This window comes from Podarcis erhardii (genome assembly GCF_964252035.2).
Source record: "Podarcis erhardii genome assembly, chromosome: 13".
In the NCBI taxonomy this organism is placed as follows: Eukaryota; Metazoa; Chordata; class Lepidosauria; order Squamata; family Lacertidae; genus Podarcis; species Podarcis erhardii.
The window spans coordinates 25,367,144-25,393,385 of NC_138502.1; the positions used below are offsets into that span (position 1 = coordinate 25,367,144).

At 40.9% G+C, this 26,242-nt stretch overlaps 3 protein-coding genes across 3 annotated transcripts in view; 1 reads left to right on the top strand and 2 right to left on the bottom strand.

Annotated features, from left to right (window-relative positions):
• LOC309327550 (epididymal sperm-binding protein 1-like) overlaps positions 1 to 24,223 on the bottom strand; it is a 96,967-nt gene extending 72,744 nt beyond the window's left edge. Inside the window, exons 1-7 of the mRNA XM_081836851.1 lie at positions 24,064 to 24,223; positions 22,845 to 22,991; positions 21,751 to 21,915; positions 20,445 to 20,606; positions 19,873 to 20,019; positions 17,752 to 17,916; positions 16,672 to 16,759 (exon numbers count right to left, since the gene is read on the bottom strand). Coding sequence (XP_081692977.1) covers positions 16,725 to 16,759; positions 17,752 to 17,916; positions 19,873 to 20,019; positions 20,445 to 20,606; positions 21,751 to 21,915; positions 22,845 to 22,991; positions 24,064 to 24,130 — 888 coding nt within the window. The 5' untranslated portion in view covers positions 24,131 to 24,223 and the 3' untranslated portion in view covers positions 16,672 to 16,724. The remainder of the gene's footprint in view (positions 1 to 16,671; positions 16,760 to 17,751; positions 17,917 to 19,872; positions 20,020 to 20,444; positions 20,607 to 21,750; positions 21,916 to 22,844; positions 22,992 to 24,063) is intronic.
• On the top strand, positions 1,076 to 3,493 carry LOC309327470 (olfactory receptor 11A1-like). The gene has a single exon (XM_081836772.1). The coding sequence runs from the start codon at positions 2,215 to 2,217 to the stop codon at positions 3,220 to 3,222; it is 1,008 nt and encodes a 335-aa protein (XP_081692898.1). The 5' UTR covers positions 1,076 to 2,214; the 3' UTR covers positions 3,223 to 3,493.
• Positions 5,885 to 13,103, bottom strand: LOC309327564 (epididymal sperm-binding protein 1-like). Its single transcript, XM_081836865.1, has 5 exons — positions 12,797 to 13,103; positions 10,821 to 10,967; positions 8,808 to 8,972; positions 7,797 to 7,856; positions 5,885 to 6,876 (listed from the first exon to the last, which is right to left on the bottom strand). The coding sequence occupies exons 1-5, from the start codon at positions 12,861 to 12,863 to the stop codon at positions 6,731 to 6,733; spliced, it is 585 nt and encodes a 194-aa protein (XP_081692991.1). The 5' UTR covers positions 12,864 to 13,103; the 3' UTR covers positions 5,885 to 6,730.
• Positions 24,224 to 26,242: the final 2,019 nt, after the last annotated feature.

The window sequence follows — 26,242 nt, forward strand, 5'->3', positions numbered from 1 at the left end:
ACAGAAAGAGGCAAATTAATGTATTTTATGCTCTACTGTAAGTGGGCATACAGGAATGTGCATACTGGAATTTGTCCACACTTCGTACACATCATAGTGTGGCTGTGGCAGCATAAGCTGTTGAACCATGGGAGGGAAGAGAGTTGTGTGAATGAGCTAACCCTGTGCCCCTCCTTGTAAAATTATTGAAATGTATGAAACTGAAAATCATAATTAATATTATATTTAAAAAAAATACAGTGGTACCTTGGGTTACGAACTTAATTCATTCTGGAGGTCTGTTCTTAACCCAAAACCATTCTTAACCTGAGGTGTGGTTTCGCTAATGGGGCCTCCCATTGCCGCCACACCACTGGCATGCAGTTTCTGTTCTCATCCTGGGGCAAAGTTCTCAACCCAAGGTACTACTTCTGGGTTAGCAGAGTTTGTAAGCCAAAATGTTTGTAACCCAAAGCATTTGTAACCCAAGGTACCAATGCAACAATTTTATGACAGAATAAAAAAAGGTAAAGGACCCCTGGCAGTTAATTGCAGAGGACTCTGTGGTTGCGACACTCATCTCGTTTTACAGGCCGAGGGAGCCAGAGTTTCTCCACAGACAATTTTTCTGGGTCATGTGGCCAGCATGACTAAGCCACTTCTGGCACAATGGAACACCAAAACCAGAGCAGCGCACGGAAATGCCATTTACCTTCCCGCTGGAGTGGTACCTATTTATCTACTTGCACTTTTTTCTTTTTTCTTTTTTTTTCTTTTTTGGCCTGCTTTCAAACTGCTAGGTTGGCAGGAGCTGGAACTGAGCAACAGGAGCTCACCCCGTTTTGGTGATTCAAACCACCAACCTTCTGATCGGCAAACCCAAGAGCCTCAGTGGATTAGACCACAGCGCCACCTGTGTCCAAAACACAATACAAAACAGAATACCAAAACACAAGTACCCACAACTTACTGAGCAATAGTTCCTATCTCTGTGCGGTTCTGTGTCCTTGTTCATGCATCAGTGAAATGGGTACCTTCATTTGTAGAAGGAATTAAATGGAATGGAAACCAATGTGAGAACATGTTTTTCCCTGCTGCAGACTATAGGGACAAAACAATGTAAAATAATGGAGTAATTAAGCCGTCCTCATCAAGGGTTTCATAAGCTGGGCCAACTCATTTCCTCCCCAAGCTTTCCCCTAAAGTTTGTTATCCTAATGGAAACTTTGAACTTACCCTGAGCCCGTTGATACCTCCCTCCTGAATGTGTGTGGCTGATTTGCTTACATTAGCAACATTGGCCTGAGCATTGGCCATTGAAGGAATGGCATAGCACTCAACACAACACTGTTTTTGAAAATGAACACTTGCCACGAAGGCTGCTCCATTGCAGCAAATAGGGCACTGCCCCACCAACCTCATTCTTCCCTCAACCAGCCCCCAACTGCCTGCTTTTTTGCACCTAGTCCAGGGGATGGCACTACTTATGGCAGCTTTCTTCTCCTTATTATCATTCTTGCCAATTGTGGAACATAACAGGGAGGCGGATGGGGACCAGAGCAGAATTAATTGGCTCTGCTCATCATTGGCTCTGGCTCCACCTCCTGTTGGGATCTCTTCCCCATGAGTTCCAAAAGTCATCAGCCACCAATGTTCATTTGAAAATGTCATTTAGAACAACAGTGACAACAACAACAAAAATACTACTTCCTCTTTCACAGTTAAATAGTGTCCAGGGGATAACCAGCCTTCCTCTGGAAAAGATATTAAAAAACATGGAGCAGAGCATTTAGAAATACAAACATTCAAAGCTGCTCGATTCAATATCTGCAACAAACCAAAAGAGGAAGTATTTACCACCTTCTTCTTGGAAAACAAACCCATACGGTAAAGGAATAACCCATTATCGCTAGTTTTATATCATAACAGTAGGTAAGAAACATTTCATTAACTGTCTCATACAGGAGTGTGATGTAAGAAGATAATGAACACTGTTGGAAACAGGATGTTGGATGAGGTGGGTTTTTGGTCTGGCCCACCAGGGTGTCCTGTGTGTGTTTATCTTCTTATAAATATATATCTTCTTATAAATAACATTTTCACATCAATGTTTTCCAGTACTGTTACTATAAAGACCATCGACCCAGCCTTTCTTTTGCTGTTGTCAGTAAAATTGCATTTTTCTTTTCTTTTTTATCTTTTCATTCTCTATTTGTAGCTACCTGCATTGAAAGCATGTTTAATGTTTTGTTTGATTTATGGCAGATGCATTCCATGAGTAGCATCCGAGAGAAAAACCAAACGATCATAATGCATTTCGTCCTGCTGGGGTTTAGCAATCTCCAGGATCTGCAGATATTCATCTTCCTGATCTTTCTATCCATCTACCTTGTGACCATTGCTGGGAATATCCTCATTGTTGTTCTAGTCATTTCTGACCAGCACCTTCACACACCCATGTACTTCCTTGTGGGTAACCTATCCTGCTTAGAAACCTGCTACAGCTCAACCATTCTGCCAAAAATGCTAGCCAGCCTTCTATCCGGGGACAGAACCATTTCTGCAAAAGGATGCATGCTACAGTTCTGGCTCTTTGGATTTCTAGCAGCAACAGAATGTTATCTCCTGGCAGTGATGTCTTATGATCGCTATCTTGCCGTTTGCAAACCGCTGCACTATACAGCCCTTATGGACAACCGTCTCTGTGTCCAGTTAGTGCTCGTATCTTGGCTAAGTGGATCGTTGATAGTCACCACATTTACACTAACAATGGCACAGTTCAGTTTTTGTACTCCATACGAAATAGACAATTTCTTTTGTGATTTCATGCCGTTGATACAACACCCCTGCAGTGGTGCCCATTTTCTGCTGTTGTCCGGTTTCATCACGACCTCTGTGTTAACCTTTCCGCCATTTCTGCTGACCCTTGCTTCGTACATTTACATCATCACCGCAATTCTGAGAATCCCATCTGCCACGGGGAGGAAGAAAGCCTTTTCCACCTGTTCCTCCCACCTCTCTGTAGTCACTATCTTTTACGGGGCATTAATAGTTGTGTACATGCTCCCAAATACAGACACGCTGAGCCAAATGAACAAAGTCTTCTCTCTCTTCTACACGGTCTTTACACCTCTGGTCAATCCTCTGATATACAGCTTGAGGAACAAGGAGGTGAGCAAGTCTCTGAGAAGAGCCGTCGGCAAATGCGTGCCAACACAAAAGCTCACAATCATTTCTCATTAAAGTAAGTGGGTGTGTGAGACACAGGGCACTTACACACAGTGGTTTGTTGTAGATGTGGTGCTTCTCATGCAAGCATTTTTTCCCCCAGCATCCACATGATTTCATCATCACCGAAATGCCATTCCATATGCCCTCCATTTAATCTGTATTTACAGCTTCCATGTTTCTGTTTGTGTTTGTTTTTGTTTTGTTTTTGTTACCTAATGAGCCTGAGTTTAAATGGGATTCTGATACATGTGGATTAAATTGGAAAATAATATGAGATGGCTTTTAAAAACGGTGAGGGTACAAAAATACCTGCATTGTCTCTTTCAGGTCATAGAGCCATTCCACTTACCAGTTACATTCAATGTGAGACATTAATGTTGCATACAGTGTGAGGTTGGGGGGGGGAGAAAGGGGAGGGAGTGAGAGGGGCTGGGGTGGTAAAGCTTGCATTCTTTTACTTAGATTTTTGTGTGTCAGCATCACTTGAGTAGATTATCTTTCTATTCACTTATTATTTTTTCCTTGTCAGTGACAGAGGTTGAGGGGGACAAGCAGGGTATAGTTGGTTGTCTTTAGTTGACTGCAGTTAGATTTGTTTGCATGGCGAGCAGTGTGTGTGTTTGTGTGTTTTTAACCCAGTGGATAGATTGCTGCATTCAACCATTTCTTATTTGGAGTAGTTCCATTGAAATTGATGAGCCTGAGTTAATCATGGTGATTAATTTCAATGGGTGTACTCAGAATAAAAAATAGATGAATGCAATCCACTGCTTTTTAAACCTCTCATTATTCTGTCTGCAAAAGAGGTCCTTGAAACTTTCATGTCTGCATAATGATGAAAGGAAACTTCTCATTTCCACTGTGGATTATACTTCCCCTCTGGTCTTTTGCTGTGTGAAGGAAGCCCAAGGAGATTTGTTTCTCTCTCCATGTAACTTAAATTAAGCAGAGTAAATAATAAATCCATGGGGAGTTTTGCATCCTTAACTACAACCTTTGAGAACTACTTGCTCAACATGATGTCTTATAACTGCCAGGAGACACTATACTGCAGCCTTCACCAATGGCTGGGGCTATTGAGAACTGTAGACCAAAACACCTGGCAGGAACCACATTGAAGAAGGCTGCTTTACAGCTAACAGGAAGTAGATATCCCCTGTTCTGTTCATTCCTTGGGGCAGATTTGAACGATCCTTCACACACACACTCCAATCTCAAAACAAAACAAATTCCTTCCAGTAGCACCTTAAAGACCAACTAAGTCAGTTCTTGGTATATTTTGGTGTATTTTGTGGGATGGATTCAAATGCATACTGGAAATCTAGGATTGCACAGTTAAAAACCTGCTGTCAGACAATTTGTACCCACGCATAGAAGCAGAAGTGGTGCTGGCACAGTTCCAGTTCAATTTGATGAGGTTTGTTTCAAGAGAAACTTGTGGTAGCTTGAAACAAATAGGATACACATTTATCAGGTATTAATCTAATCTACAGTTATTCAAGGGATTTCTGACATTTAGTAATTTAAAAGAGATCCAGGATGAGGACTAGTGAAATGGCTGGAGGGCTAGCCTTGGACTGAACAGATCTGAGTTCAAATCTGTGCTCAGCTCTAAAGATTACTTTGGTTTATCATTCTTTCTCAGCCTGATCTACTCTACAGTGTAGCTGTGAGGATACATTTGTGTGTGTTTGGGTGGGTGCCTTGACTCCTCTAAATTACTGGGTCTAGTGGGTGTTGGTGTTTAATCACTGCTTGGAGTATTGAGACTGGCTGCCACACACTGAATTTAGCAGTGTCAAAATACAGGCCAAACCAGTTTTTCCATTCTCAGAAAATCATCATGGAGAACAAAAGGAAGGTAATGGGAGATTAACCAAGCAGATACTCTGTGTCAGATGGGTGTGAGAGATAGCAGAGACAAAGCAGAGTTGGCTAGCATGGGGGCTAGAGAGAAAAAGTGTCAATCAGTTAAAGCCAGCAAGCTGAGCAGAGGCACAGAGAGCCATGTTTGATTTCTTTTTTGATCCAAGGCTAAATCAATGGGAGAAACAGGACCCTATCGGAGTGCAATGCCTTGAACGGGACGCAGGTGGCGCTGTGGGCTAAACCACAGAGCCTAGGACTTGCCAATCAGAAGGTCGGCAGTTCGAATCCCTGCGACGGGGTGAGCTCCCATTGCTCCGTCCCAGCTCCTGCCAACCTAGCAGTTCGAAAGCACAAAGTGCAAGTAGATAAATAGGTACCGCTCTGGCGGGAAGGTAAACGGCGTTTCCGTGTGCTGCTCTGGTTCGCCAGAAGTGGCTTAGTCATGTTGGCCACATGACCCAGAAGCTGTCTGCAGACAAACGCTGGCTCCCTCGGCCAATAAAGCGAGATGAGCACCGCAACCCCAGGGTCGGTCATGACTGGACCCAATGGTCAGGGGTCCCTTTAACTTTACCTTTAACACTGATAACATATCTGACAAGTGGGGCTTAAATCTTGCTCAGTTTGCTGGAAAGAGATGCATAGAGCCATAGCAAGCAGATCCCTGTTTGCCAGGCTAGGTAAAGGAAAGCAGGGACTTTTCCATTCCCCTGATAAGAATCTGGTCCATTGAACCAAAAATATTTGCCACCGCAGCTCTAGGGGATACAAATCCATGTCTTCTGATGGAGACTTTCACCTTGAAAACCACTCATCAAAGTTTTATTCTCATTGGAGCTTTGAACAGAACCTTGGCTGCATGAATAAAATGGACCCAGGATACTCAATCATAGATATAAGACCAATGATGATGTTTCATTTTTATCCCACCTTTATCATGCTATAGCACAAGAATGACCATCAAATAGTGCAGCAACAAACACTGTTGTTGTTGGCCTCCATCTATCTTAGGAGACAATGGAGGAGTGTGCCTTTGTGGGTGAAGCCAAACTGTTGGAGAATTACAGTGTCTGATGTGGTTGTAGAGACTGATACAGGAGAGACATGTTTTGTTGCAGCTGGGGCAGATGAAGGAGTCTGGTTGTGCTACTGCATTGTGGAAAACTAATAAAACAGTCCAGTATAGACCCACTACTAATGCACTATTATTATTAAATCAACAACATGCTGCAGAATACACCAGTCTGGTGAGGCCCAAAGATTACTTGTAAGTTGCAGCCTACATCATCAATATGACCCTCATTCTATGTTTTGTTGAGGTGCACAGAATCACCACCCACTAGCACACAAAGGTGGGGGGTGGAGGGAGTGTTCCACCCCAGGTTCCATTCCTGGGGGGTGCCATCGCAGCAGGGCCCCCCCCCCGCAGGATGCCAGCCGCTCGCCGTGCACCCTGGGATGCATGACGCATGCCCCCTGCCCTGCGACTCGCAATGTGTGCCCCCCACGATGCACTCCAGTGACGCCCCTGCCTGTTCGCCGCTCCGGGTGCCGGAGCATCTCGCTCTGCCACGGTCACCACCACCACCACAAACTGTTCTGCTAATTTGAAAGTTCCATACTGATAGCCATCAAAAGGGCTTGAGAAGAATCAGAAGGATGAGGCAGGATCTTGTATTGTCATTTCTTGATCCTTTCCATGATCTTCATCTCTGCTGTATTCTTTGGGCAGGATGTTTCCATGCTTTCCATTATCTAACCTTTTCAGCCCCCTGGAAGCTACAAGGCAATTAGGATCTGCAGGGAAAGAAGAAGCAAAATGTTAGACGCATGATTGATTGATTTGTTTGGGCTCTTTGTTATTCATTGGTGTGCTGAAAGTTTGAGAGAATGCTTAGACAGAGGAGGAAATTTTTCACCAGAAGACCAAAGTGTCTGAATGAATTCCTGGAGGACAGAGCAGAACTGACTGTACTATGAGGCAACAGGAGGCAGCCACATTGGATGGCAGAAACTGGGCATCAGAAAACAGATTTTGTTGTTGTTGTTGTTGTTATACATATTTTTCACCTTCTGTCTCTTAAATTTACTATAACCTACCAAGACAATTTCTGTGGTGAAAGACTGTGCTACATGATAGATACACACACTTGCCAACTAAGAATAATGCTCCATGCATCTGATAGAGTCAAATTTATGGAAACTCATGCCATAATTAATTTGTCATTCCTTAAAATGTCTCAGGACTCTTAGCTGTTTCTGTTTTTGCTGTAGCAGGCTACTGCTCTTATACTGTAACTACATTTTTATCCAATACCCCATTATTATTACTTTTTATTCCAAATGGTTTAAATTATAAATACAGCTCAAAAGTATTTTCCAAATGTTGGTATCCAGTTTCCTTGTCATATTCTGAAATGAGCACTGTATAATTATTGAAGTCTCATCTCCAAAATATATCATTTCATAGATTTCTGTACTTTTCTGAACTTTGCTGTCTGATTCTGTTTTGAGATGTGCACAGCTTGGGAATTAGATACCGGGACCAGTCACAGCTCACAGCTGAAAGCAATCTGGATCCAATAGCTGGGATATTGGAAGCACGCTGGGCTTCTCAATTAATTTCTTGCATAAGAAAAACTCTGCTGAGTCAAATCAAAAGCCTATCAAATCAAAAGTTTCCCAAAGCAGCCAGCCAGATGCCTTCATGTTCTTACCTGCAGGGTCACAGTAAGCCCTTTCCTGAGTCACATCAGATTTAGACTTCCCAACAACTACTAAAAATGAAAGAAAGAGAATAATAATAATAAATAAGAGATATTCAAAGGGAAAGAGCTGTAATTTCTGCCTTATCATCTTAATGTACAAGATGTATTGAAACAGTTGAAAATAACTTTATTTATTTTTTCTGCTTCCAGTTATGATGGCGACAGGCCAGGCAGCCAGCTCCAGAGCTCCACAGATTTAATTGATTTTCACTCGTTTTAAACCAAGCATTTTATTAACTATCAACTGTTCTTTTAACCTGGAAGCTGGGGAGCAGAAAAATGTGGAGCTGTGAGATAAGAAATAATTAACAAACTTGGAGTTTATCTGTTCTGTCAGCATGCCATTCATCAAGTGGAAGCAAGGAAGGTGGCTGAATTTGACACTGTAACTATTAAGATTTTAACTTAGCCTTTTGAACCTAAAATGTCATCCAGAGGCAAGAAAAGAATCCATAACAGTACCAGTAAAGATACTGGGGCTCATAAATCCAGTAATTTTCTATAAAATATTTTAACCTGCTTTTCATTCCAAGATCTCAGGGTGAGGAACAATAAAACCTGATCGCTGGCTGGGAGCAGCAGCATGTCCCTTAAATTACCATGAACTCATAATAGAAGGAAAACAAATAAGCATTAGTTTGGGGTGTCCTTCAGATGTTGTTGGGTTCCAAATCTTTTCTTCTCCAGCCAATATTGCCAATGCTCAGGGATGATGTGAGTTGTATCCCAACAACTTGGGGGGGGGTCATAGGTTGCTTAGACACCCTAATACACATATCACTGTAGGTCAGTACATAATGCTATTTTTGTGCCTCTGCCTTCTTTCTAGGCTTATGCCATATCTTGCAGGTCTTAATTAGACCAGCGGTTACCATCTGCTGCTTGTTGCTTTGCTTTACTTCCACTTTGGTAGTGCAGAAGGTTCTGAACCATAAAGCTGGCTATTATGGACAGGCTTACTAGTATCAGCACAGTAGCACCATTTTCCGTCTTTGTCATAGTTGCTTGTTGTTGCACACCAGAACCTCCTGGGCATGACTTCTTCATCTGTGCAAGTATAGAACGTCCTCCCCCTGTAAACAAAGGGGAACACACAGGGCTTTCCATGAGAGTTGCCGCCATGCTCTGTTTGGAGACAAGAAATATATGAGGCAAATGTTATGACACCAGTTTAATGGAGAGTCTATGTGCTTCACAACACACTGGGACAAACAGATTTCAGCATATTTAGGACTGCACTGAATTATGACTGCAAAGTTTCATTGGTGTTTTGGCATAATAAGCAGCAGAGTGATATGGATTCATAGTTGCACCCAATATTCATAGATGGCTAAACTGGGAGGACCATTAGACATAATATTCTCCAAGAGAGGGCTGATGTTCTCCAAATTCTCCAAAGGTTCAGGCAGAATTATTAAAAATAATTTATTCAAAAATTGACCAGACTTTTTTTCCTGAGAAATTTCAACTCAGATCTAGGTAATCTTTCATGTATCTTCTGCTAACTCCTTGGATATGTTAACTGCAATTCCTAAAATATATAGTTGTAAACAAGTCATAGGAACTGATGGTAATCTTATTACTTCTGCCAGAGATAAATTAGCATACAAATGAAAGAATATGGAAGATATGCAGATAGATATTTGCTTAAAATGCCTGTTGGATACATGTTACAATGAAGCTCAAAACACTGCGGCCTGGTTCCCACAAAAAGCAGACAGTAAGCCTGTTTCTTGGCTGTACCACTTCAGAGTAATTGAGCCCAAATTACATCATACTAAAATTAACCAAAGTCATTCAGCAAATTGCAGAAACCAGACTTGCGTAGAAAGTTCCATTCTTGGGCAAGCTGTCTGAACTTGCATTGGATTCTCAAACCAAAGTGTTTCTGGATGATACAAATCTAGATATAATTAATTGAGTCCCTCTCTCTAATGGCTGTCTGCAACACTGCAAACACCACGTTTTCCAAAAATATTTTGGATAGGTCACACCACCAGCCTAATCTGACTGTTAATTGTCTTGATGCTGCTCTTATCCTTTTAATGGAATTAGCTTTTGTTTAATATATTTTTATCACATTGTTTCACATTGTTTTGAAATATATAATTTAAAATTACTGTGATGGTGGTGATTACTATAACCACTACTACAACAACTGAATTGTGGTGCTTGGCAGCACAGAAATACATTTGCGACATACAGGAACTCATCTGCTCATCCTGTAGGGTTTGAGGTTGTTTTGTTTCATCTCTTGTGGGTGAAACAAGAGGAGAGGAGCTTCAAAACTAAGAAGAGGAGAGCAGTTCTATGCACACTTCGCAGATCACTTTGCTCTGCACTAGAGGGCCTACTGCAGATAAACTTTCATCAGGACTTCCTTTCCATATGGTATAGAAACCAGTCCTTTAGGGTAGTGATACCTATCCTTTGGAACTCTTCTCTTGTTAAATATTGGGCTGTTGTCATGTCTCTTGTCTTTCTGCTGCCTATTGAAGTGATTGTCTGCATCTGTACCAAAACGTGTCACTATTGGTCTCCAGAGCCATAGCAGGCACTGTAAGCGCTCCCAATGGTTTGACTTCACCCCTGAAGTCATGGTCTCTTCCATGGTCTCCCGAGACAGACAAATGCCAACAATAACAATCTTCATTAGATTTCAAATTGTTCTTATATATATATATGGAACAATTTTTAATTATTTGTATAAATGACATTGTTTGTACATACAGAATTGTTTTTACTTGTTGATTATTTTTATTGTGAAATTGCTTCAATATCTTTTTAGGGAAGCTGCCCTGATGGGCAGAGTATAAATAATAGTAGTAGTAGTTGTAGTAGTAGTAGTAATTAAAAAATGAAGTCAAATAAATAAATCCCATTGAACTCAGTAGAATTTACTTCTTAGTAAATATGTGTGTGTGTGCATACGCTTCCTTCACTGAGATTTTCAAACTCTGGTGATGTGCTTACCTGTCTCATAGCAAGACTTCCAATGGTGGTCTTTGTCATAGGAACTGGTTGTAGCACACCACAACCTATGGAACCTGGATCCATCCTTGGTGCAGGTATGATATGTCTTGTTATTATAGATAAACGGGAAGACACAGGATGAAACGTCTGAAACAGTTAAAGAAAATGGGTAAAGACCATTGTGATTTAAATTTAGTAGATCATATTATTTTAATGTTGTTTTCCACAACTTCATAGCCTACAAAAAGAGTGTGGTGTTGAATTACAGATATTAAAGAATTTTTGTAATCGGCCCTTGAACGTCAATATCATTTATACTGAACACTGAATAATTCCTTCCTCTTCAAAGATTGGGGGGGGGGGACGACACCATGAAACATGCAATGTAAACTTAGGAAGTCACAAGCGTTGGGGGGGGAGTTCACTGACTTTAGGAAGATAAGAAGCTGTTATACTGAGCCAGACCACTGATGCATCTAGCTCAGCATTGACTAGTAGTCTCTCTCAAGGATTTCAGATGCAGGTTTCTCCCAGTTCTACCTGGAGATACTGGAAACTGGACCCAGAACCTTCTGCATACAAATCAGATGCTTTACAGCTGAGCTATGACCCTTCCCAAATGACATTTCTCACAATTAATTAATATTGGAGCTGTGGGATAGTAAGCGGCATTTGTGTACCAATATATACAGTGATATTGTGGACCTGGGAAAGGTATGGGAAAGTGCCTGCAAAACAATCCTTGGGGAGGAGGAACCACTAAGTGTTTGGAGACCTTGAGACAACAAGGAGGGAGAGAGAATAAACATTATGTATAATGTGGAAACGCAGGATAGAGAGCAGTTTTAAATCTCTCCTTTATAATGCTACATAATACTCAGAGACACCTGAGGAAAGTGATTGGCAGGAGTTTCAGGACAGAAAAAAGACAGTCTCAAGCATCATTATATCAAGCATAATTAATTTTACAAGGTGATAGCTATTAACTTCAATGACTTTGGCAGGAGATTAGACAAAGGTGATGGAGGAAAGCAGCACCAACTATTAACAATAGCCATAACAATTAAATGCTTTCCATCTGTATTCCCCTGTATACCAGTTGTTGGGGAGTACATGGATGGGGAAAAGGGGTTCTCTGCATGCGCCACCCATTGCCTTAAGAAAAACAGTCGCCTGACCAAAACAGAATGGAGTATGCTGAATCAGACTTGGTCTGATCCAGCAGTGGTCATTTTATGTTTTCATGCACTATCATTTGCAAATTACCAAAATAAAAAGTCAAATGTCATGCAGCCTTCTGCCTTATCAGGTCTCTGCCATGAAGGGGGAACTCTGTGTGGGGCACTGCTTTTTAGTCCTTTTCCTCTTCAGTCACTTCTCACTCAAGAAGGCAGTGGATGGGGGTGAGAAGAAGCAGAGCAGAGCGTATACCTAAGGAACTGGAAGGAATGTGTCAAGGAGATACAACATGGTTCCTCAGAAGCCACAGCTGTCAGGCTCAGTAGCAAAAGAGACATTGCCTCCTCAGCCCATAGCACCACTATTCAGGATTACATAACACTTCCTGCTCAGTATTGTCCTGATTCTTCTTTAAACTTTGCCCATTGGCCTTGCTCCACAGCCCAGGCAAGGAAAGCATCTTCTGTACCTCGCACAAATGCTTCTTTTCCACTCCTACCCTATATATATTAACAGTACAATCCTATGCAATCTTACTCAATAGTAAACCTCACTAAATCCCCCAATAAACAGATGAGAACATGATGTTGCTCTTTAAAAAAAAAAGTTTCGATACTCCATACAACTGAGTGCCACCAGGAAACAAAATCATTGCTTCTGAGTCACCATGTTCTCCACAGCTTCTCTCACAGGACAGGAGCTTCCAATCTTAAAGTAATGAAGCAGGAAAGAAGAAAACAGAAGAAGGGAGATAGTTCCTGCTGTGCAGTGTTGGGGAGGCAGAAGGAAATTCTTACCTGGACGTGCCGCACTGAAGGGTAACAGGACCCAGGTACAAACTAGGAGTTGAGTGATGAACCACATAGTTGCTGATCACTCCAGAGTTTGAAATCCCTGTGCTTCTTTGTGGTGTCCTCTTTTTAGCACAGTCTCCACACACCCTTAATTATGGTTGCAAAACACTGCACTCCATAAATAGCCATGACACTCATACCAGACAAAGGAATCTCAAATACTAAATACTGGGACAAGAAACTCAAAAGAGGTGTGTATGTGCCAATCAGCTGGGCTAGGCCATTTTTTCCCCTTTCCTGTATCCCTGCACTGCTTTGGCATGAGATTTCCCACATACGTAATACTTCTGAAATTACAATGAGCAAATCATTGGTGTTAGGTCTGAGCTATAATTCATTGCTAGCTGCAAAACCCTGAAGGCAACACCTCAGCTTCAGAAGAACTTCACTGTCATTCTGAATTGGCTGTTCTGAGAGTGGGGAGTAGGGCCTTTTAAAAAAACTGGAACTCGCCAGAACTGAGTTCCAGCACCTCCCAGGTGGGCTCCATTGCCAATTTAAGAGAACAAGGGAGATGTTCCTTGTGAGTTCCAGTACCTCTTTTTCTAGAAAAATAGCACTGGTGGGGGGGTGTTATATTCCTGACACACTGACTTTCCACACTCCCTTCAAAGACCTCTATCATTGCTGAAAATTATTAGCAATTCCAAGACATGTAACCATGGGTGTAGCCAGGGGGATGGGGGTTAGCTGCCACTCCTAAATTAAGTAAACAAAAACACTTAACTGAAATTAGATATAATCAGAATATTTGAAACTGACATGCTTGCAGAGGTCACTTGGATGATGTTGTGGCACATTCTAACAACGCAACTGGCAACACAACAGAGAGATAGGGCATGGTTTCCACAAACTCATGGAAATATTTTCCGCTTCCATAAAAAAAAAGGACTCTGCTCGTCTCTAGGGTTGCCATATTTCAAAAAGTAAAAACCAGGACACCAACAAAGTTGTTGAGCTTTTTTGCTTATGAAAGCACCGGAATTGTTGAGCAAAGAAACCGTAATTTTTTGATTGGCATATCTCTCTTGCTCAGCCATGCACCACTTGTACCCTATAGCGGTCATTCAGTACCTTGCAAAGAATAAAAAAAGAATAAAAGAATAAAAGAAAGAATAAAAGAATAAAAGAAAAAAGAATAAAAACACCCAGATGGTTGTCACCAATGGAAGCTAGATCGGTGGAAAAACTTAACATGGACTCTAATTGGCCAAAATATTGTGAAATTATAGAATATGATGGTGAAAAGGTTAAATTACAGAGCTTTGAGAAACTAAAATCCAAGGTTCGATACTTGTTACATTATTATCAGATAAATGAGACTTTTAAGCAGGACAGGAAACTAGGATTTCAGAAGGAGAGGTCAAAATTGGAAACAGAATTGTTAGAGACCAATACTAAGAATCTGTCTAAAATGTATAACTTGTTGCTGAAATGGAATACACAGGATGAAACGGTTAAATCAGCTATGATCAAATGGGCACAAGACTTAGGTCATGATATTATGTTCGCTGACTGGGAACAGTTATGGACCACAGGCCTTAAATTTACGGCATGTAGTGCCTTGAAAGAAAACATAATGAAAATGATCTATAGGTGGTACATGACCCCAGTCAAGCTTGCAAAGATATACCATTTGCCCAATAATAAATGCTGGAAATGTAACGAATGTGAAGGAACCTTCTACCACCTTTGGTGGACCTGCCCAAAGATTAAGGCCTACTGGGAAATGATCTATAATGAAATTAAGAAAATCCTTAAGTGGACATTTGCAAAGAAACTGGAGGCTTTTCTCTTGGGCATGGTCGGCCAATTGGTACCAAAGAAAGATAGAACATTTTTAATGTATGCAACTACAGCAGCAAGAATTCTTTTGGCAAAGTATTGGAAGATGCAAGAATTACCTACTCTGGAAGAATGGCAGACGAAGGTGACTGAATTTATGGGACTGGCAGAGATGACCGGCAGAATCCGTGATCAGAGGAGAGAGACAGTGGAAGAGGACTGGGAAAAATTCAAAATATATCTTAAGAACTGTTGTAAAATTTCAGACTGATAAAATGTCAAGGGATAAGAAACAGAGAATTACAGCTGTAAATGTTTAAGTTAAGAAAACCTGAGGGAAGTTAAATATAAAAATGGAATGAAGGATTGCTAAAAAATTGGAAACAAGGGTGCAGTGAAGGGGAGGTATGGGGAAGTCATGTGTTGTTTGTGTATTTTTTTTGTGTGTGTGTGTTTTTGTTTGTGAAAATTAATAAAAATTATTAAAAAAAAAAACAAAGAATAAAAATCTGGCTAAGGTCAACAGTGGCAGGGGAGTGTTTCAATGGGCTATGCTTACTGAGTGTGTACAGAAAATTTTTCAGCAAATCCAAGAAAACTTGTTCTATAACAAGCAATGCAATGATTGCAACAAGCTCGACATAATTAGAGTGAACTCAGTTCCCTCAACAACCCATTAATTAAAAATGGGAACTGGGTCCAAGTTTGTTCTCAGAGCACCGTAGTGGAATGAAGTGAAGCTTGGAAAAGCAAACAGCATGAGAGATTTGTGTCCAGTTCTGTAAAAGTGTCTGGGATTTCAAATAACTTTCTTTTCTTTTTCTTTTTCCCCCCCAAAATGAACAATTTCCTGCCCCGGTAATGCAGGCTTCTCTGAAACCATATTACTGACTCATGCAACAGTTCCAGGTAATCTTGTTGATCAACATCAAACTAATCCTTGTTATTAATCTAAGGGCTGTGTCACATATTACATTTTGTAAATGCACATTAAAAATGTTTTACATTCATATATACAAATATAAAGTAGGAATGCAATAAACATATGAGTCATAACCTGGGAACCAGGACTAGCATGGTTCCCAGTTAACAATAAACTCAATATGCCATAAATTCTATGAAATGCTCTTTCTATTCATGATGCTTGGTCACAAATATGTGCAAATGAGAAACTATTATGCATACTGTGCATATGCTATTTTGTGCCATCAACATTTCTCATAAAGTGAAATTAGAAGTAAATGTTGAGGTTTTTTATCAAATAAACCCATTTCAATCAAGGTTTAGGCCTGATTTTGGCACAGGAACTGTTTTGATCGCCCTATATGATGACCTCTGTCAGGAGAGAGATAGGGGAAATGTGTCTCTGTTAATTCTCATTGACCTCTCAGTGGCTTTCAATACCATCAACCATGATATCCTTCTGGAGTGGCTGTCCGAGTTAGGAGTGGATGACTGTATCAGTTTGCATTTCTTAATACAGAAAGTATTGATCTGATGTGTACAGATCTTTCCTGTTCTAATTAATTCAAGAGGGTTCTGGAAGATTCTCAGTGTGAAAGAAACAAGCAGAAGGTTCCTGATGTTTGGGTTATTCCTTCAGAGAAGCTGAGTACAGCTGGCTTAAACTGGTTCTGTTACCTCTTTCTGTCAAGGTCATGCTTTGGATGTTTGGGTGAAGTGTGTGATAGAACACACAAACTCTCACATACAACCAGCCACATTTACATATTTTCATTCTTCTTCTGAAGACTATGCAATCTCATTGATGCAATTGCAAAAAGTTTCTCCGACACTTGTCATATTTCATAGTGATCACTCATTGTACATTTTTTATGCTGCCCAGAAAACTAGAAGAAATGTTTTATTTTTGTAGCACAAAGATACAGTTTGACAAAGATTAATAATCTCCCACTGCCACATCTTATTTATTTGTAGGCCACCTCACAGGGTAAAGCCCCCCCAAAGCAGATATATATGTGACTTATATATATATGTCACAGGATCATCAAGGCTTCTAGGCATCAAGGCACACCCAATGACCTTTCTTGGATCACCTGTTGTGATCCAAACTGGATAACTGGAATCACAGACATTCATCGCCGCTACCTGGTTGAACTCCTGGAAAATGAGAACAGAGTAGTCAAAATACATTAATGTTGAACAGTTCCAATGAAACTTATAGCCCAAATGATTAAAAAATGGAAAGGATACTTCCAACTATCAAGTCCTGGGAAGTACAACAGATTTACTTCATAACATATATCTAGAACAAACCTGTGGACTCAGACACTGTGACCCAGAATTCTTTCCCTATGCTAAACATCAGTGACTCATCATAGCATTGCCTTTTAGCACTTCCAAACCTTGCATTAGAGTCATATTGCAAGTACCGTACATCAAGTTTTCAGCACCCATGGAGACTGGGCTTTTTCCAGATCCATTCCCGTTTGATCAACTGACGTCTACTGAATGCTCAGTACGCACTGTACAATGTCAACTCATTTCTGCAAATGTTAGTCATGCTCAGAGTAGAGCCACTGAAATTAATGGGCATGGCTAATTTGAGTGGGTATACTCAGAGTACATGTTAGTGGGATATGACCCACTGCACTTCTGAATGCATTTATACATAAAATCTTGAACAATGAAGATAGTTTTGGCACTGTTAGCAAAAAGCCATAGCCCACAAACAATCATGTCACCACAAGGGCTAAACTGCATGCCATGATAGCAAGTCCACAATAAAACAAAAGAATTGGGGTGCCATCTGAAGTATCAAATGGGCAGGCAGGCAGGGCTTGCTGAATTAAACTAAAATTTCAGTCAGCTAGCAGCATTTTCTGGTCTTGACTGTGTGCCAGAATGTGACAGGCAGTGAGCCACATATACCTGAACTGTGTGGAAGGCAACCTATTCTTTTCTTTGATTTGGAGTCTGGTAGGTGTGACTTAAGATGCATCACACCTCTTTCTTTGATTTAGCAACCAAAATATCTACCTCAACACCCTTTGAAACACAATATGACATCAAACATTAAAAACCTCCTTGAACAGGGCTGCCTTCAGGTGTTTTCTAAACTTAGTAGCACACTACCATTAGCATCATCTTACTTGTGTCAGCGCAGTAGCTCCACTTCTTGTCCTTATCATAGTTGCCTGTTGTTGCACACCAGAATCTGCCATGATCAGAATCCTCATTGGTGCAGGTAAAGAATTTGCGGCCCTTGTAGGTGAAGGAGAAGACACAGGCCTGGCCATTGGAGTTCCCTTCATATTCTACAGATGCAGGGAATACAAAAATAAGAAGGATCAAAAAGGGGAAAGTGTTTAAAAATTATGTATGGAAGAAGTGGACAAAGGCCAATCATGCAGGGACTGAGCAACCTTTCTAGGGTTGCCATATGTCCTCTTTTTCTAGGATATGTCCTCTTTTTCAAGTTTAAAATTTCTGTCCTGGCAGATTTTTAAAATTTAGCAAAATGTCCAGGTTTTTTTGGTTTGGTTTTTTTGTTTGCAATAACCCAGGAAAATTTTTCTAGTGAATTAGACTCAGATTTAAGGCACCCAGCTAAGCTAAGCTGCAGCAGAGAGTCACAACAGAGCAGAATTTTAAACTAGCTACATACTGTATAAATCCCTTCTCTTGTGGCTAAACTAAAAGGACGCTGGCTCAGCTACAAGATCTTGGAGAAGGAGTCTGGGAGAACAACAGTTAACATCCCCCTGCCCTTAAGGAGAGTACGTATGTACACGTCAAATAGTTCAATAAATTGTTCTGTGCACGTTTATGTTCACAAAGATGTGGACGTGAGCTGAAATACTTTCATGTGCCAAGTGAGGTAGCAATATGTATTATTATTATTTTGTTGTTGAAAATTAAGAACATTGCTACTAGCAATATATCACAGCTTCTATAGCCTATATATAGTAAAGAGGTAAAGGGACCCCTGACCATTAGGTCCAGTCGTGACCGACTCTGGGGTTGCGGCGCTCATCTCGCTTTATTGGTCAAGGGAGCTGGTCATGTGGCCAGCATGACTAAGCCGCTTCTGGCAAACCAGAGCAGCGCACGGAAACGCCGTTTACCTTCCTGCTGGAGCGGTACCTATTTATCTACTTGCACTTTGACGTGCTTTCAAACTGCTAGGTTGGCAGGAGGTTGGCCCTGCTATATATAGTAGGGGTATTTAAAATGAGAGTTGTCATAGCAATCTGTAGCTAAAAGTAGAAGTTGGCAAATGTGTCCTCTTTTTTGCTCTTCAAAATATGGCAACCCTAAAAGCTCAGACTATACTTTTGATTTCCATAATCGACTTCAAATGGTGGATAGTGTTTTCGTTTAAACTATATGTAAATTCTCAGGTGGCGTGTCCATATTTGGTTCCAAGCCAACATTTCCCCAAGCTTTCCTATCCCCTGTTCTGTTTTCAGTCCTTTTTGTTCAGATGTTGCATGAGTCTACAAAACAATCAGATTGCAGCCCCCGTTATTTCCTCCTTAGGGGTAGGAGGAAACCACCAGTGCCCCCTATTCACTGAGAAGCCACTATAGAGGCAGCCTTGAGGAGGCTGCCGAAGAGACAGCAGATCTAGCCTCCAAGGAGCGCACCGCAAACATTGCTGCCCCTGGGGTGGCAGCAATGGGCAGCGTATTCTTTGGAGGCTAGATTTCCTGCCCCTCTGGATCCTGCCACCTGAGGCAGTCACTTCAGCTTGCTTCATGGGTGGGCTAGTCCTGGCCTGGGTACAAGCGCAGCACAAGCAATGGGGCTTTTGTAAATTGAAAATAAGGCCTAGTGATGGCTCAAAATTAATGGTGAACTTAAAGATACTTCATATGCAGATATAATATTATTATTATCCTTATTAGTCTTTTTTTGCCCCAATCAATCCCATATAGCAATCCCTAGTACAGTGGTACCTCGGGTTACATACGCTTCAGGTTACACACTCCGCTAACCCAGAAATAGTGCTTCGGGTTAAGAACTTTGCTTCAGGATAAGAACAGAAATCGTGCTCCGGCAGCGCGGCAGCAGCAGGAGGCCCCATTAGCTAAAGTGGTGCTTCAGGTTAAGAACAGTTTCAGGTTAAGAACAGACCTCCAGAACGAATTAAGTACTTAACCTGAGGTACCACTGTAAACCACTGTTTTACATCTCTACCAAACTTCAATGGAATAAGTTCCCTTTTTCCTGAAAATAGTTGACAAGTTTCCTGCCACAACATAGCCTACCTTGAAGGGCACATGCCTTCCATTTACTGTCCTTGTCATAGTTCGCAGTTGTGGCACACCACAGCGTGTTATCACCAGATCCATCCCTGGTGCAGGCAGAGTAGGATTTCCCTTTGAAAATGAAAGGGAAGGTGCAAGGGCGTGGTTCTGAGAAAGAAATAAAAGGTTTGGGAATTGGAAAAACTACATTAAGAGGGATTAGTGGGAAATGCATGGTAAGAAGAAAGCTCAAGGTCCGTATGCAATAGTTTTGCTGTTTCCAGACTCATGAGCACATGAGCCAGCTTTGAAGGCAGAAGACCAAACTCTAGATGCATCCGAAAGTATTACCAAAATCATATCTTGAATGTACATCCTACACCCCCCTGATTTTTCTCCATAAATGTACACCATGTAGGCTCCCACCAATGTGAATATTTAATTCTGAATAAAATTGCCAAAGAGGAGAAGATGTTTCCAGTCCATCACACAAAACAACCTTGTCTCTCTTCTGACCCACCCACCTCCTCTTATATGTTCCCCAATGGTAAAACAAGGGTATCTGACTTTTCCCTCTGGATTTCATCCCCTACCTGAAGGATCGCAGTAAGTCCATTTGGGGTTTGTATCATAATTGCTGGTGAGGGAGCACCAGAGCTTTCCAGTAGATGCCCCACTTGTTGTGCAAAATGAGTAGGATTTGCCTTTGTAGATGAAAGGAAAGACGCACGGCCCATGAGAATTGGCAGAAAGTCCTGCAGAAAGGTGGAAACAGAGGGATGGTCATCTCATACAACAGGGGTTCCCTAATCCTGTCATTAATGTCCTATTTCCTATCCATTTTCTCTGTCCTACAACACATTCAAAAGTACCAAACTAGAGACTAGATATTGAAAGCAGACTTGTAAATCAGCACTAATTCCTCTGGAAAGGTTCAGTAATTCTATGCCACCCCCCGTTTTGTGGGCACAGTGAATTTGCTACATTTCTCGAGTTATTTTGCTCTACTCACACGATTCTCTGGTATTCATTGTGATCAAGAATATTTGTTTTAAAATATGAAACAGTGAAAAAAGGGCTCTGATGACTAATACATATTGATTGGTGGTAGAATTTTATTTTTATTTTATTTTCTGGTGTTGGTTTGAACCATGTTCACCTATTTTGAAAGACTGTATTTGTTTTGAACATTTTGTAATGCCAATCCACCTTCTCAACTTTTATTTTAAAAATCAATAAATATTAATTTTTAAGAATAATATTTGGGTTGATCTATGGGAGAGAGGGAGGATTATGTCTTTGTGACATGAGTCACAAGACGTAGGGTGGATCTACACACAGGAAAAAAACCACTATAAATAAGTAATAAATCAAATAATTATAACAAAAGAAAAAAACATTATTTAAAATCGGATAGAAAAGTTTTGTGCTCTACAGTGCCATCTGGTGTTGCATGTTTTTACACATTTAAAATGTGGGGTTTTGGCTAATGTAGCTGAGTCCTATAATATTCCTTTTTCTATAACTTCTATTGTACCACTGTTAAAACGCTATAACTGAGTCAGACGCTAGATCCATCTAGCTTGGTGTTGTCTACTCTGACTGGCAAGAACTCTCTTCCAGCCCTACCTGGAGATTCTGGTGAATGAAATTTTGATGTTTTGCATGCAAAGCAAGTGCTCCCAACATGGGGCCTTCCAGGTGTTTCACATCAGTCTGTCCCCAACAAATATGGCTACTGGTCAGTGGTGATGGGAGCTGCAGTTTAAAATGTCTGGAGGGCACCAGATTGGGGAATACTGAACTTCCCGCTCACTCTCCTTGGCCTACAAAGTGCCTTGACTAATTATTCATCCAGCCAACCACTCCTGTTATTCCAGGCCCCTGCAGTATGCTCACTGGTATCAGCACAGTAGCTCCATTTCTTGTCCTTGTCATAGCTCCCTGTTGTCGCACACCAGAAGTTCCCTTTCTGCGAATCTAGACTGGTGCAGGTATAGAAGGTTTGGTTCTTGTACGCAAAGGGGAAGACACAGGCTCGTCCACCATCATTACCTCCATACTCTAGACCCAAACAGAGTGAGATTATATGCATTGAAACATACTAGTGATGATCACAAAATACAAAAAACAAAACAAAATGGTGAACAAGTCACATATATTCAGGTAGGTAGCCGTGTTGGTCTGACGCAGTCGAAATATATTAAAAAATAAAAAAATTGTCCAGTGGCATCTTACGAGATCAACTAAGTTTGTTCTTGGTATAAGCTTTCGTGTGCATGCACACTTCTTCAGATACCATATAGATACCATAAGTCACATATATATAAACCTTGCCAGGGATCTCCTTTACAAAAACTTAGAAAGATAGCTACAAACCAAGGACAAAAGAATTGGTCAGGAGCCTGTGAGAGCAGGTGGCAATTACTCAACTGACAATAATGTTAAAGAAACAATAAAGTATAAAGATTAAGTGCATGAATTCAGTTATACTAGATATAAAACAAGACATGAAGATAGCTGGCATTTATGCCAATGTAATATCAGTAATGTTAGAAAAGATGACATGTGACTTTTATGGTCTATGCAATCTTTATCAATTATTAATAGGAAATATTTGTACAAAAGTGCCTCTTAGGTACATAGTTTGAACCATATTTTCAACTTAACATACTGGTGATGTGTTTCATTTCTTCAGAGATCTTGTTGCTTGAAGCAACTTTTCACTGATCCTTGGAAGGAAATTTGTAATAGTTCGGGTTTAAGGAAGATCTATAAAAGCTACTGATGGGAGTCCCAAACCTGTTTAAGAGCACAGAAAGAGTTCAGCTGCATCAGACCAAAGGCCCATCTAATCCAACATTTTGTTTCCACGATGTCCAATCAGATGCCTATGGAAAGTTCATGAGGAGGATCTGTTTACTTTATTTCAGTAAAATGGCTATGCATATGTGTGACATAGGAAACCAGAAATAGAAGAAAATACAGGTCACCTTTAGGGGAACATGCTTTCCATTGTAACATGTTTTTTGTGCCATGGTCAGTCGATGTGGCACACCACAGCTCATGGTGGTCATCCTTGGTGCAAGAGGAATAGGGTTTATTCTTGTAAATAAATGGGAAGACACAGGGATGATCAACTGAAATGGAAACAGGGGACAAAGGTGTAAGAATAAGAACTACAATTCATTAACTGGAAACAGTGTAGTTTTCATCCATGCATGTGCAACAGCTGTTTCGATTTCCACTTACTCAGCATTCAGTTTTCTAGTAATAGTTGAAGCTGGTTTAAGAAAAGCACACACCAAACAGCAGTATTTGTCAAGAAACTACAGCATCAATATGGATAGTGGCTAATATCATGTGAATGTGGCTTCAAAAACTAGCAGCGAGCAAGCAGTGGATGCAGAGCAAGCGACTGCTTCTCATGCTGTCTCCTGTGGTGGGCTGGCATTCCCCCCTCCCCACTGTGCCACAGACTGGTACCATATGTAGCCGCTGGAGCATCCCACCCAACCTGGGCTGTGGTAGAGGCACTGGGGACCAGCAGCCACGCTTTCTTAGTCTATGTCTGAGTGCTTATTTGTTTGTTTATTTTGTCCAGCAGTTTCCCAGGAAAACCCAATCTTTACCACTGTATCGGATCACATGGCAATTTGGGTTTTCCATGGATTGCCATTTGCTCCAATTCAGAGGTAAAGAGTGGGTTTTCAGGGGTGCCAAGTCCAAAAATAAGCAGTCAGATGCGTACCTGAAAATCCCAGACCTGTGCCTAGAAATGTGGAGCAAAGGTAAGTATGGGTGAGCCTGTTGTTGTTGTTGTTATTATTATTATTATTATTATTATTATTAATACCTCACCCATCTTGCTGGGTTTCCCCAGCAACTCTGGGTGGCTAACATCACATACTAAAAAATCAAACATTAAAAACTTCCCTAAAGAGGAAAACTTCTCTTCAAGGGAGCTGTTCATGTTGAATTGCAGCACCTCTTTTTCTAGAAAAAATAGCACTAGTAAGCCGATTAACTCTGTGGAGCTTACTGATGGGTGGACAGACTGTAAGTCATCTTTCCCCCACTAAGACAGGACCATAGCTAAACAGAAGTTGATGCAAGTGATGGCTAGCTGTAAGAGATCCTTTGAAAGCAGAGATCAATGATCCACTAGCCTCGTTAAGATGAATCAGAAACAATTCATGGAATATTTCTTACCCGTAGCTTCAGTCAACAATGGTAAGAGACCACAAGTGAACAAGAGGAATGCCATGATGGAGCCCATCTCTTCTCTAAGGGACTCTGACAGGCATGAGGCGGGTATTCTTTTTATAAGCCCCACTCAGACCTTTTCTTCCTTCAGCTACAGTTGTCTGATGTTTGCACAATCACAAGAAATGGCAGGTGTTTGTATTTCCCAACAGCAGCTCAGTGTGCCTGATCATTTTTTGTTTCCTCTTTGTACACAGTGATAAGAACAAAGGGAAGTGGGTCTTATCTTGCAATGAGTAAATAAGGAGGCTTCCTTAGAAAAGGATGGCCTTTACGCTGACAAGTATGGTGAGGAAATAATTACACTGTTAATTATGTAAAATTAATAATATTTGTAAATTACATAAATTATATAGCAGACAAAGAAGGCAAATAATTTCATATTTGGCAACAACTAAACTACAACAGATGTGAACAAGATGACCTTGACAGGTCAGAATAGAAATTGCTTGTTCTTACATCCCTAAGCAGGGGTAGGGAAGCTCAGGCCTGGCCTCCAGGGACTCAGCTATACAGCTGCAAATAAAATGTTTTAAGTGGGTTTTAAGTGTAATATACAATGTGACACTAGAGGGCAATGATGAGCCTTATGGAAAATTCAATGTATTTTTTAAAAATGCTTTTAAAAAAGCATTTTCAGAACGGTTTTTATATGTGTCTAGATTCCACCCAGGTCTCTCTCTCTGGCCCTCAAGATGTTCCTTAAGTCATACAACCTGCCGAGGCTTGAACACTCCTTGAGTGTTTTGGCCTGGGCTGGATCTACATTGATCTGTAAAAATGTTATTAAATATGACGTTATATCATTCTCAATGCAATTTTCTATTGTTGAAGGCTCACTGCTCTACAGTGCCTTCTGGTGTCACATTTTATTAACACATTTTTAACATTATAAACAACCAGTGTAGATCTGTCACTGGCTGGAATGTGTCATTGAACTCTGGTAATACTTCTTGCTTGCCAGAGTGGAGGAAAGAAAGGGGTGCTTGAATATTTGTAGAACCTAGTCTACTCTATAAAAGTAAAGATTACAATAATTGCTGCTTGTGCTTTTGCCTCTGGCCCTACCCACCAAGGGCACGTGGCCCCCAAAGTTTACCCAGAAGGGAATGTGGCCCTTGCATTACAAACTGTTCCTCATCTCTGTGATACGGAGCTGATTTAATGAAGACTGGGAGAAGATTCTGATGATAAGAGATGGTGAACCTAGCTTATCATACTGAGTTTGCACAACCTCTAACTTCTTCTTTCAAGCAATCAACACATAGCATGTTCTGCCATGTAAGGCTCATAGCTTGGCCTGGTGCAATGATGTTCTGTATCTGCCGAAGCATGAGTCATTTCTCTTGATAATTTAACAGCAACAGAGCAGTCTCTAAGTCTCTAAGTTGTTCTATGTTTGTGTTGTGTAAAATTGGTTATCCAAATTTTACACCACTCACATAATATACAGCCTCTCCAAGTGTCCCTATTTTCCAGGGACAGTCCCAAATTTACAGAAACCGTCCTGGTTTCTGGTTTGATCCCAGAATGTCCCTATTTTCCTTAGGACACCCCTATTTTCATTAAAAAAAAATGCTGAAGGATATGGTAGGACATCCCAATTTTCATTGGAGAAATGTTGGGAGGGTAGAGTTATGCAACCCCCAGGCCAAGAAGATAGGTACCGTAACAACAGTGGTACCTCGGGTCGCAGACAGTTCAGGTTACAGACGGTTCAGGTTACAGACTCCACTAACCCAGAAATATTACCTCGGGTTAAGAACTTTGCTTCAGGATGAGAACAGAAATTGTGCAGCAGCAGCGCAGCAGCAGCAGGAGGCCCCATTAGCTAAAGTGGTGCTTCAGGTTAAGAACAGTTTCAGGTTAAGAACAGACCTCCAGAACGAATTAAGTTCTTAACCTGAGGTACCACTTTATACAACCTTTAGAAAACATCTGAAGTTTCTTAATGTTTACTGTTTGATTCTGTTTTTATATATGTTGGAAGCCACCAAGAGTGGCTGGGGCAACCCAATCAGATGGGCAGGGTATAAAAAAACAAAATTATTATTATTATTACTACTACTACTACTACTATGAAATAGGATGTCCCATTTTCATTGGAGAAATGTTGGTGGGTATG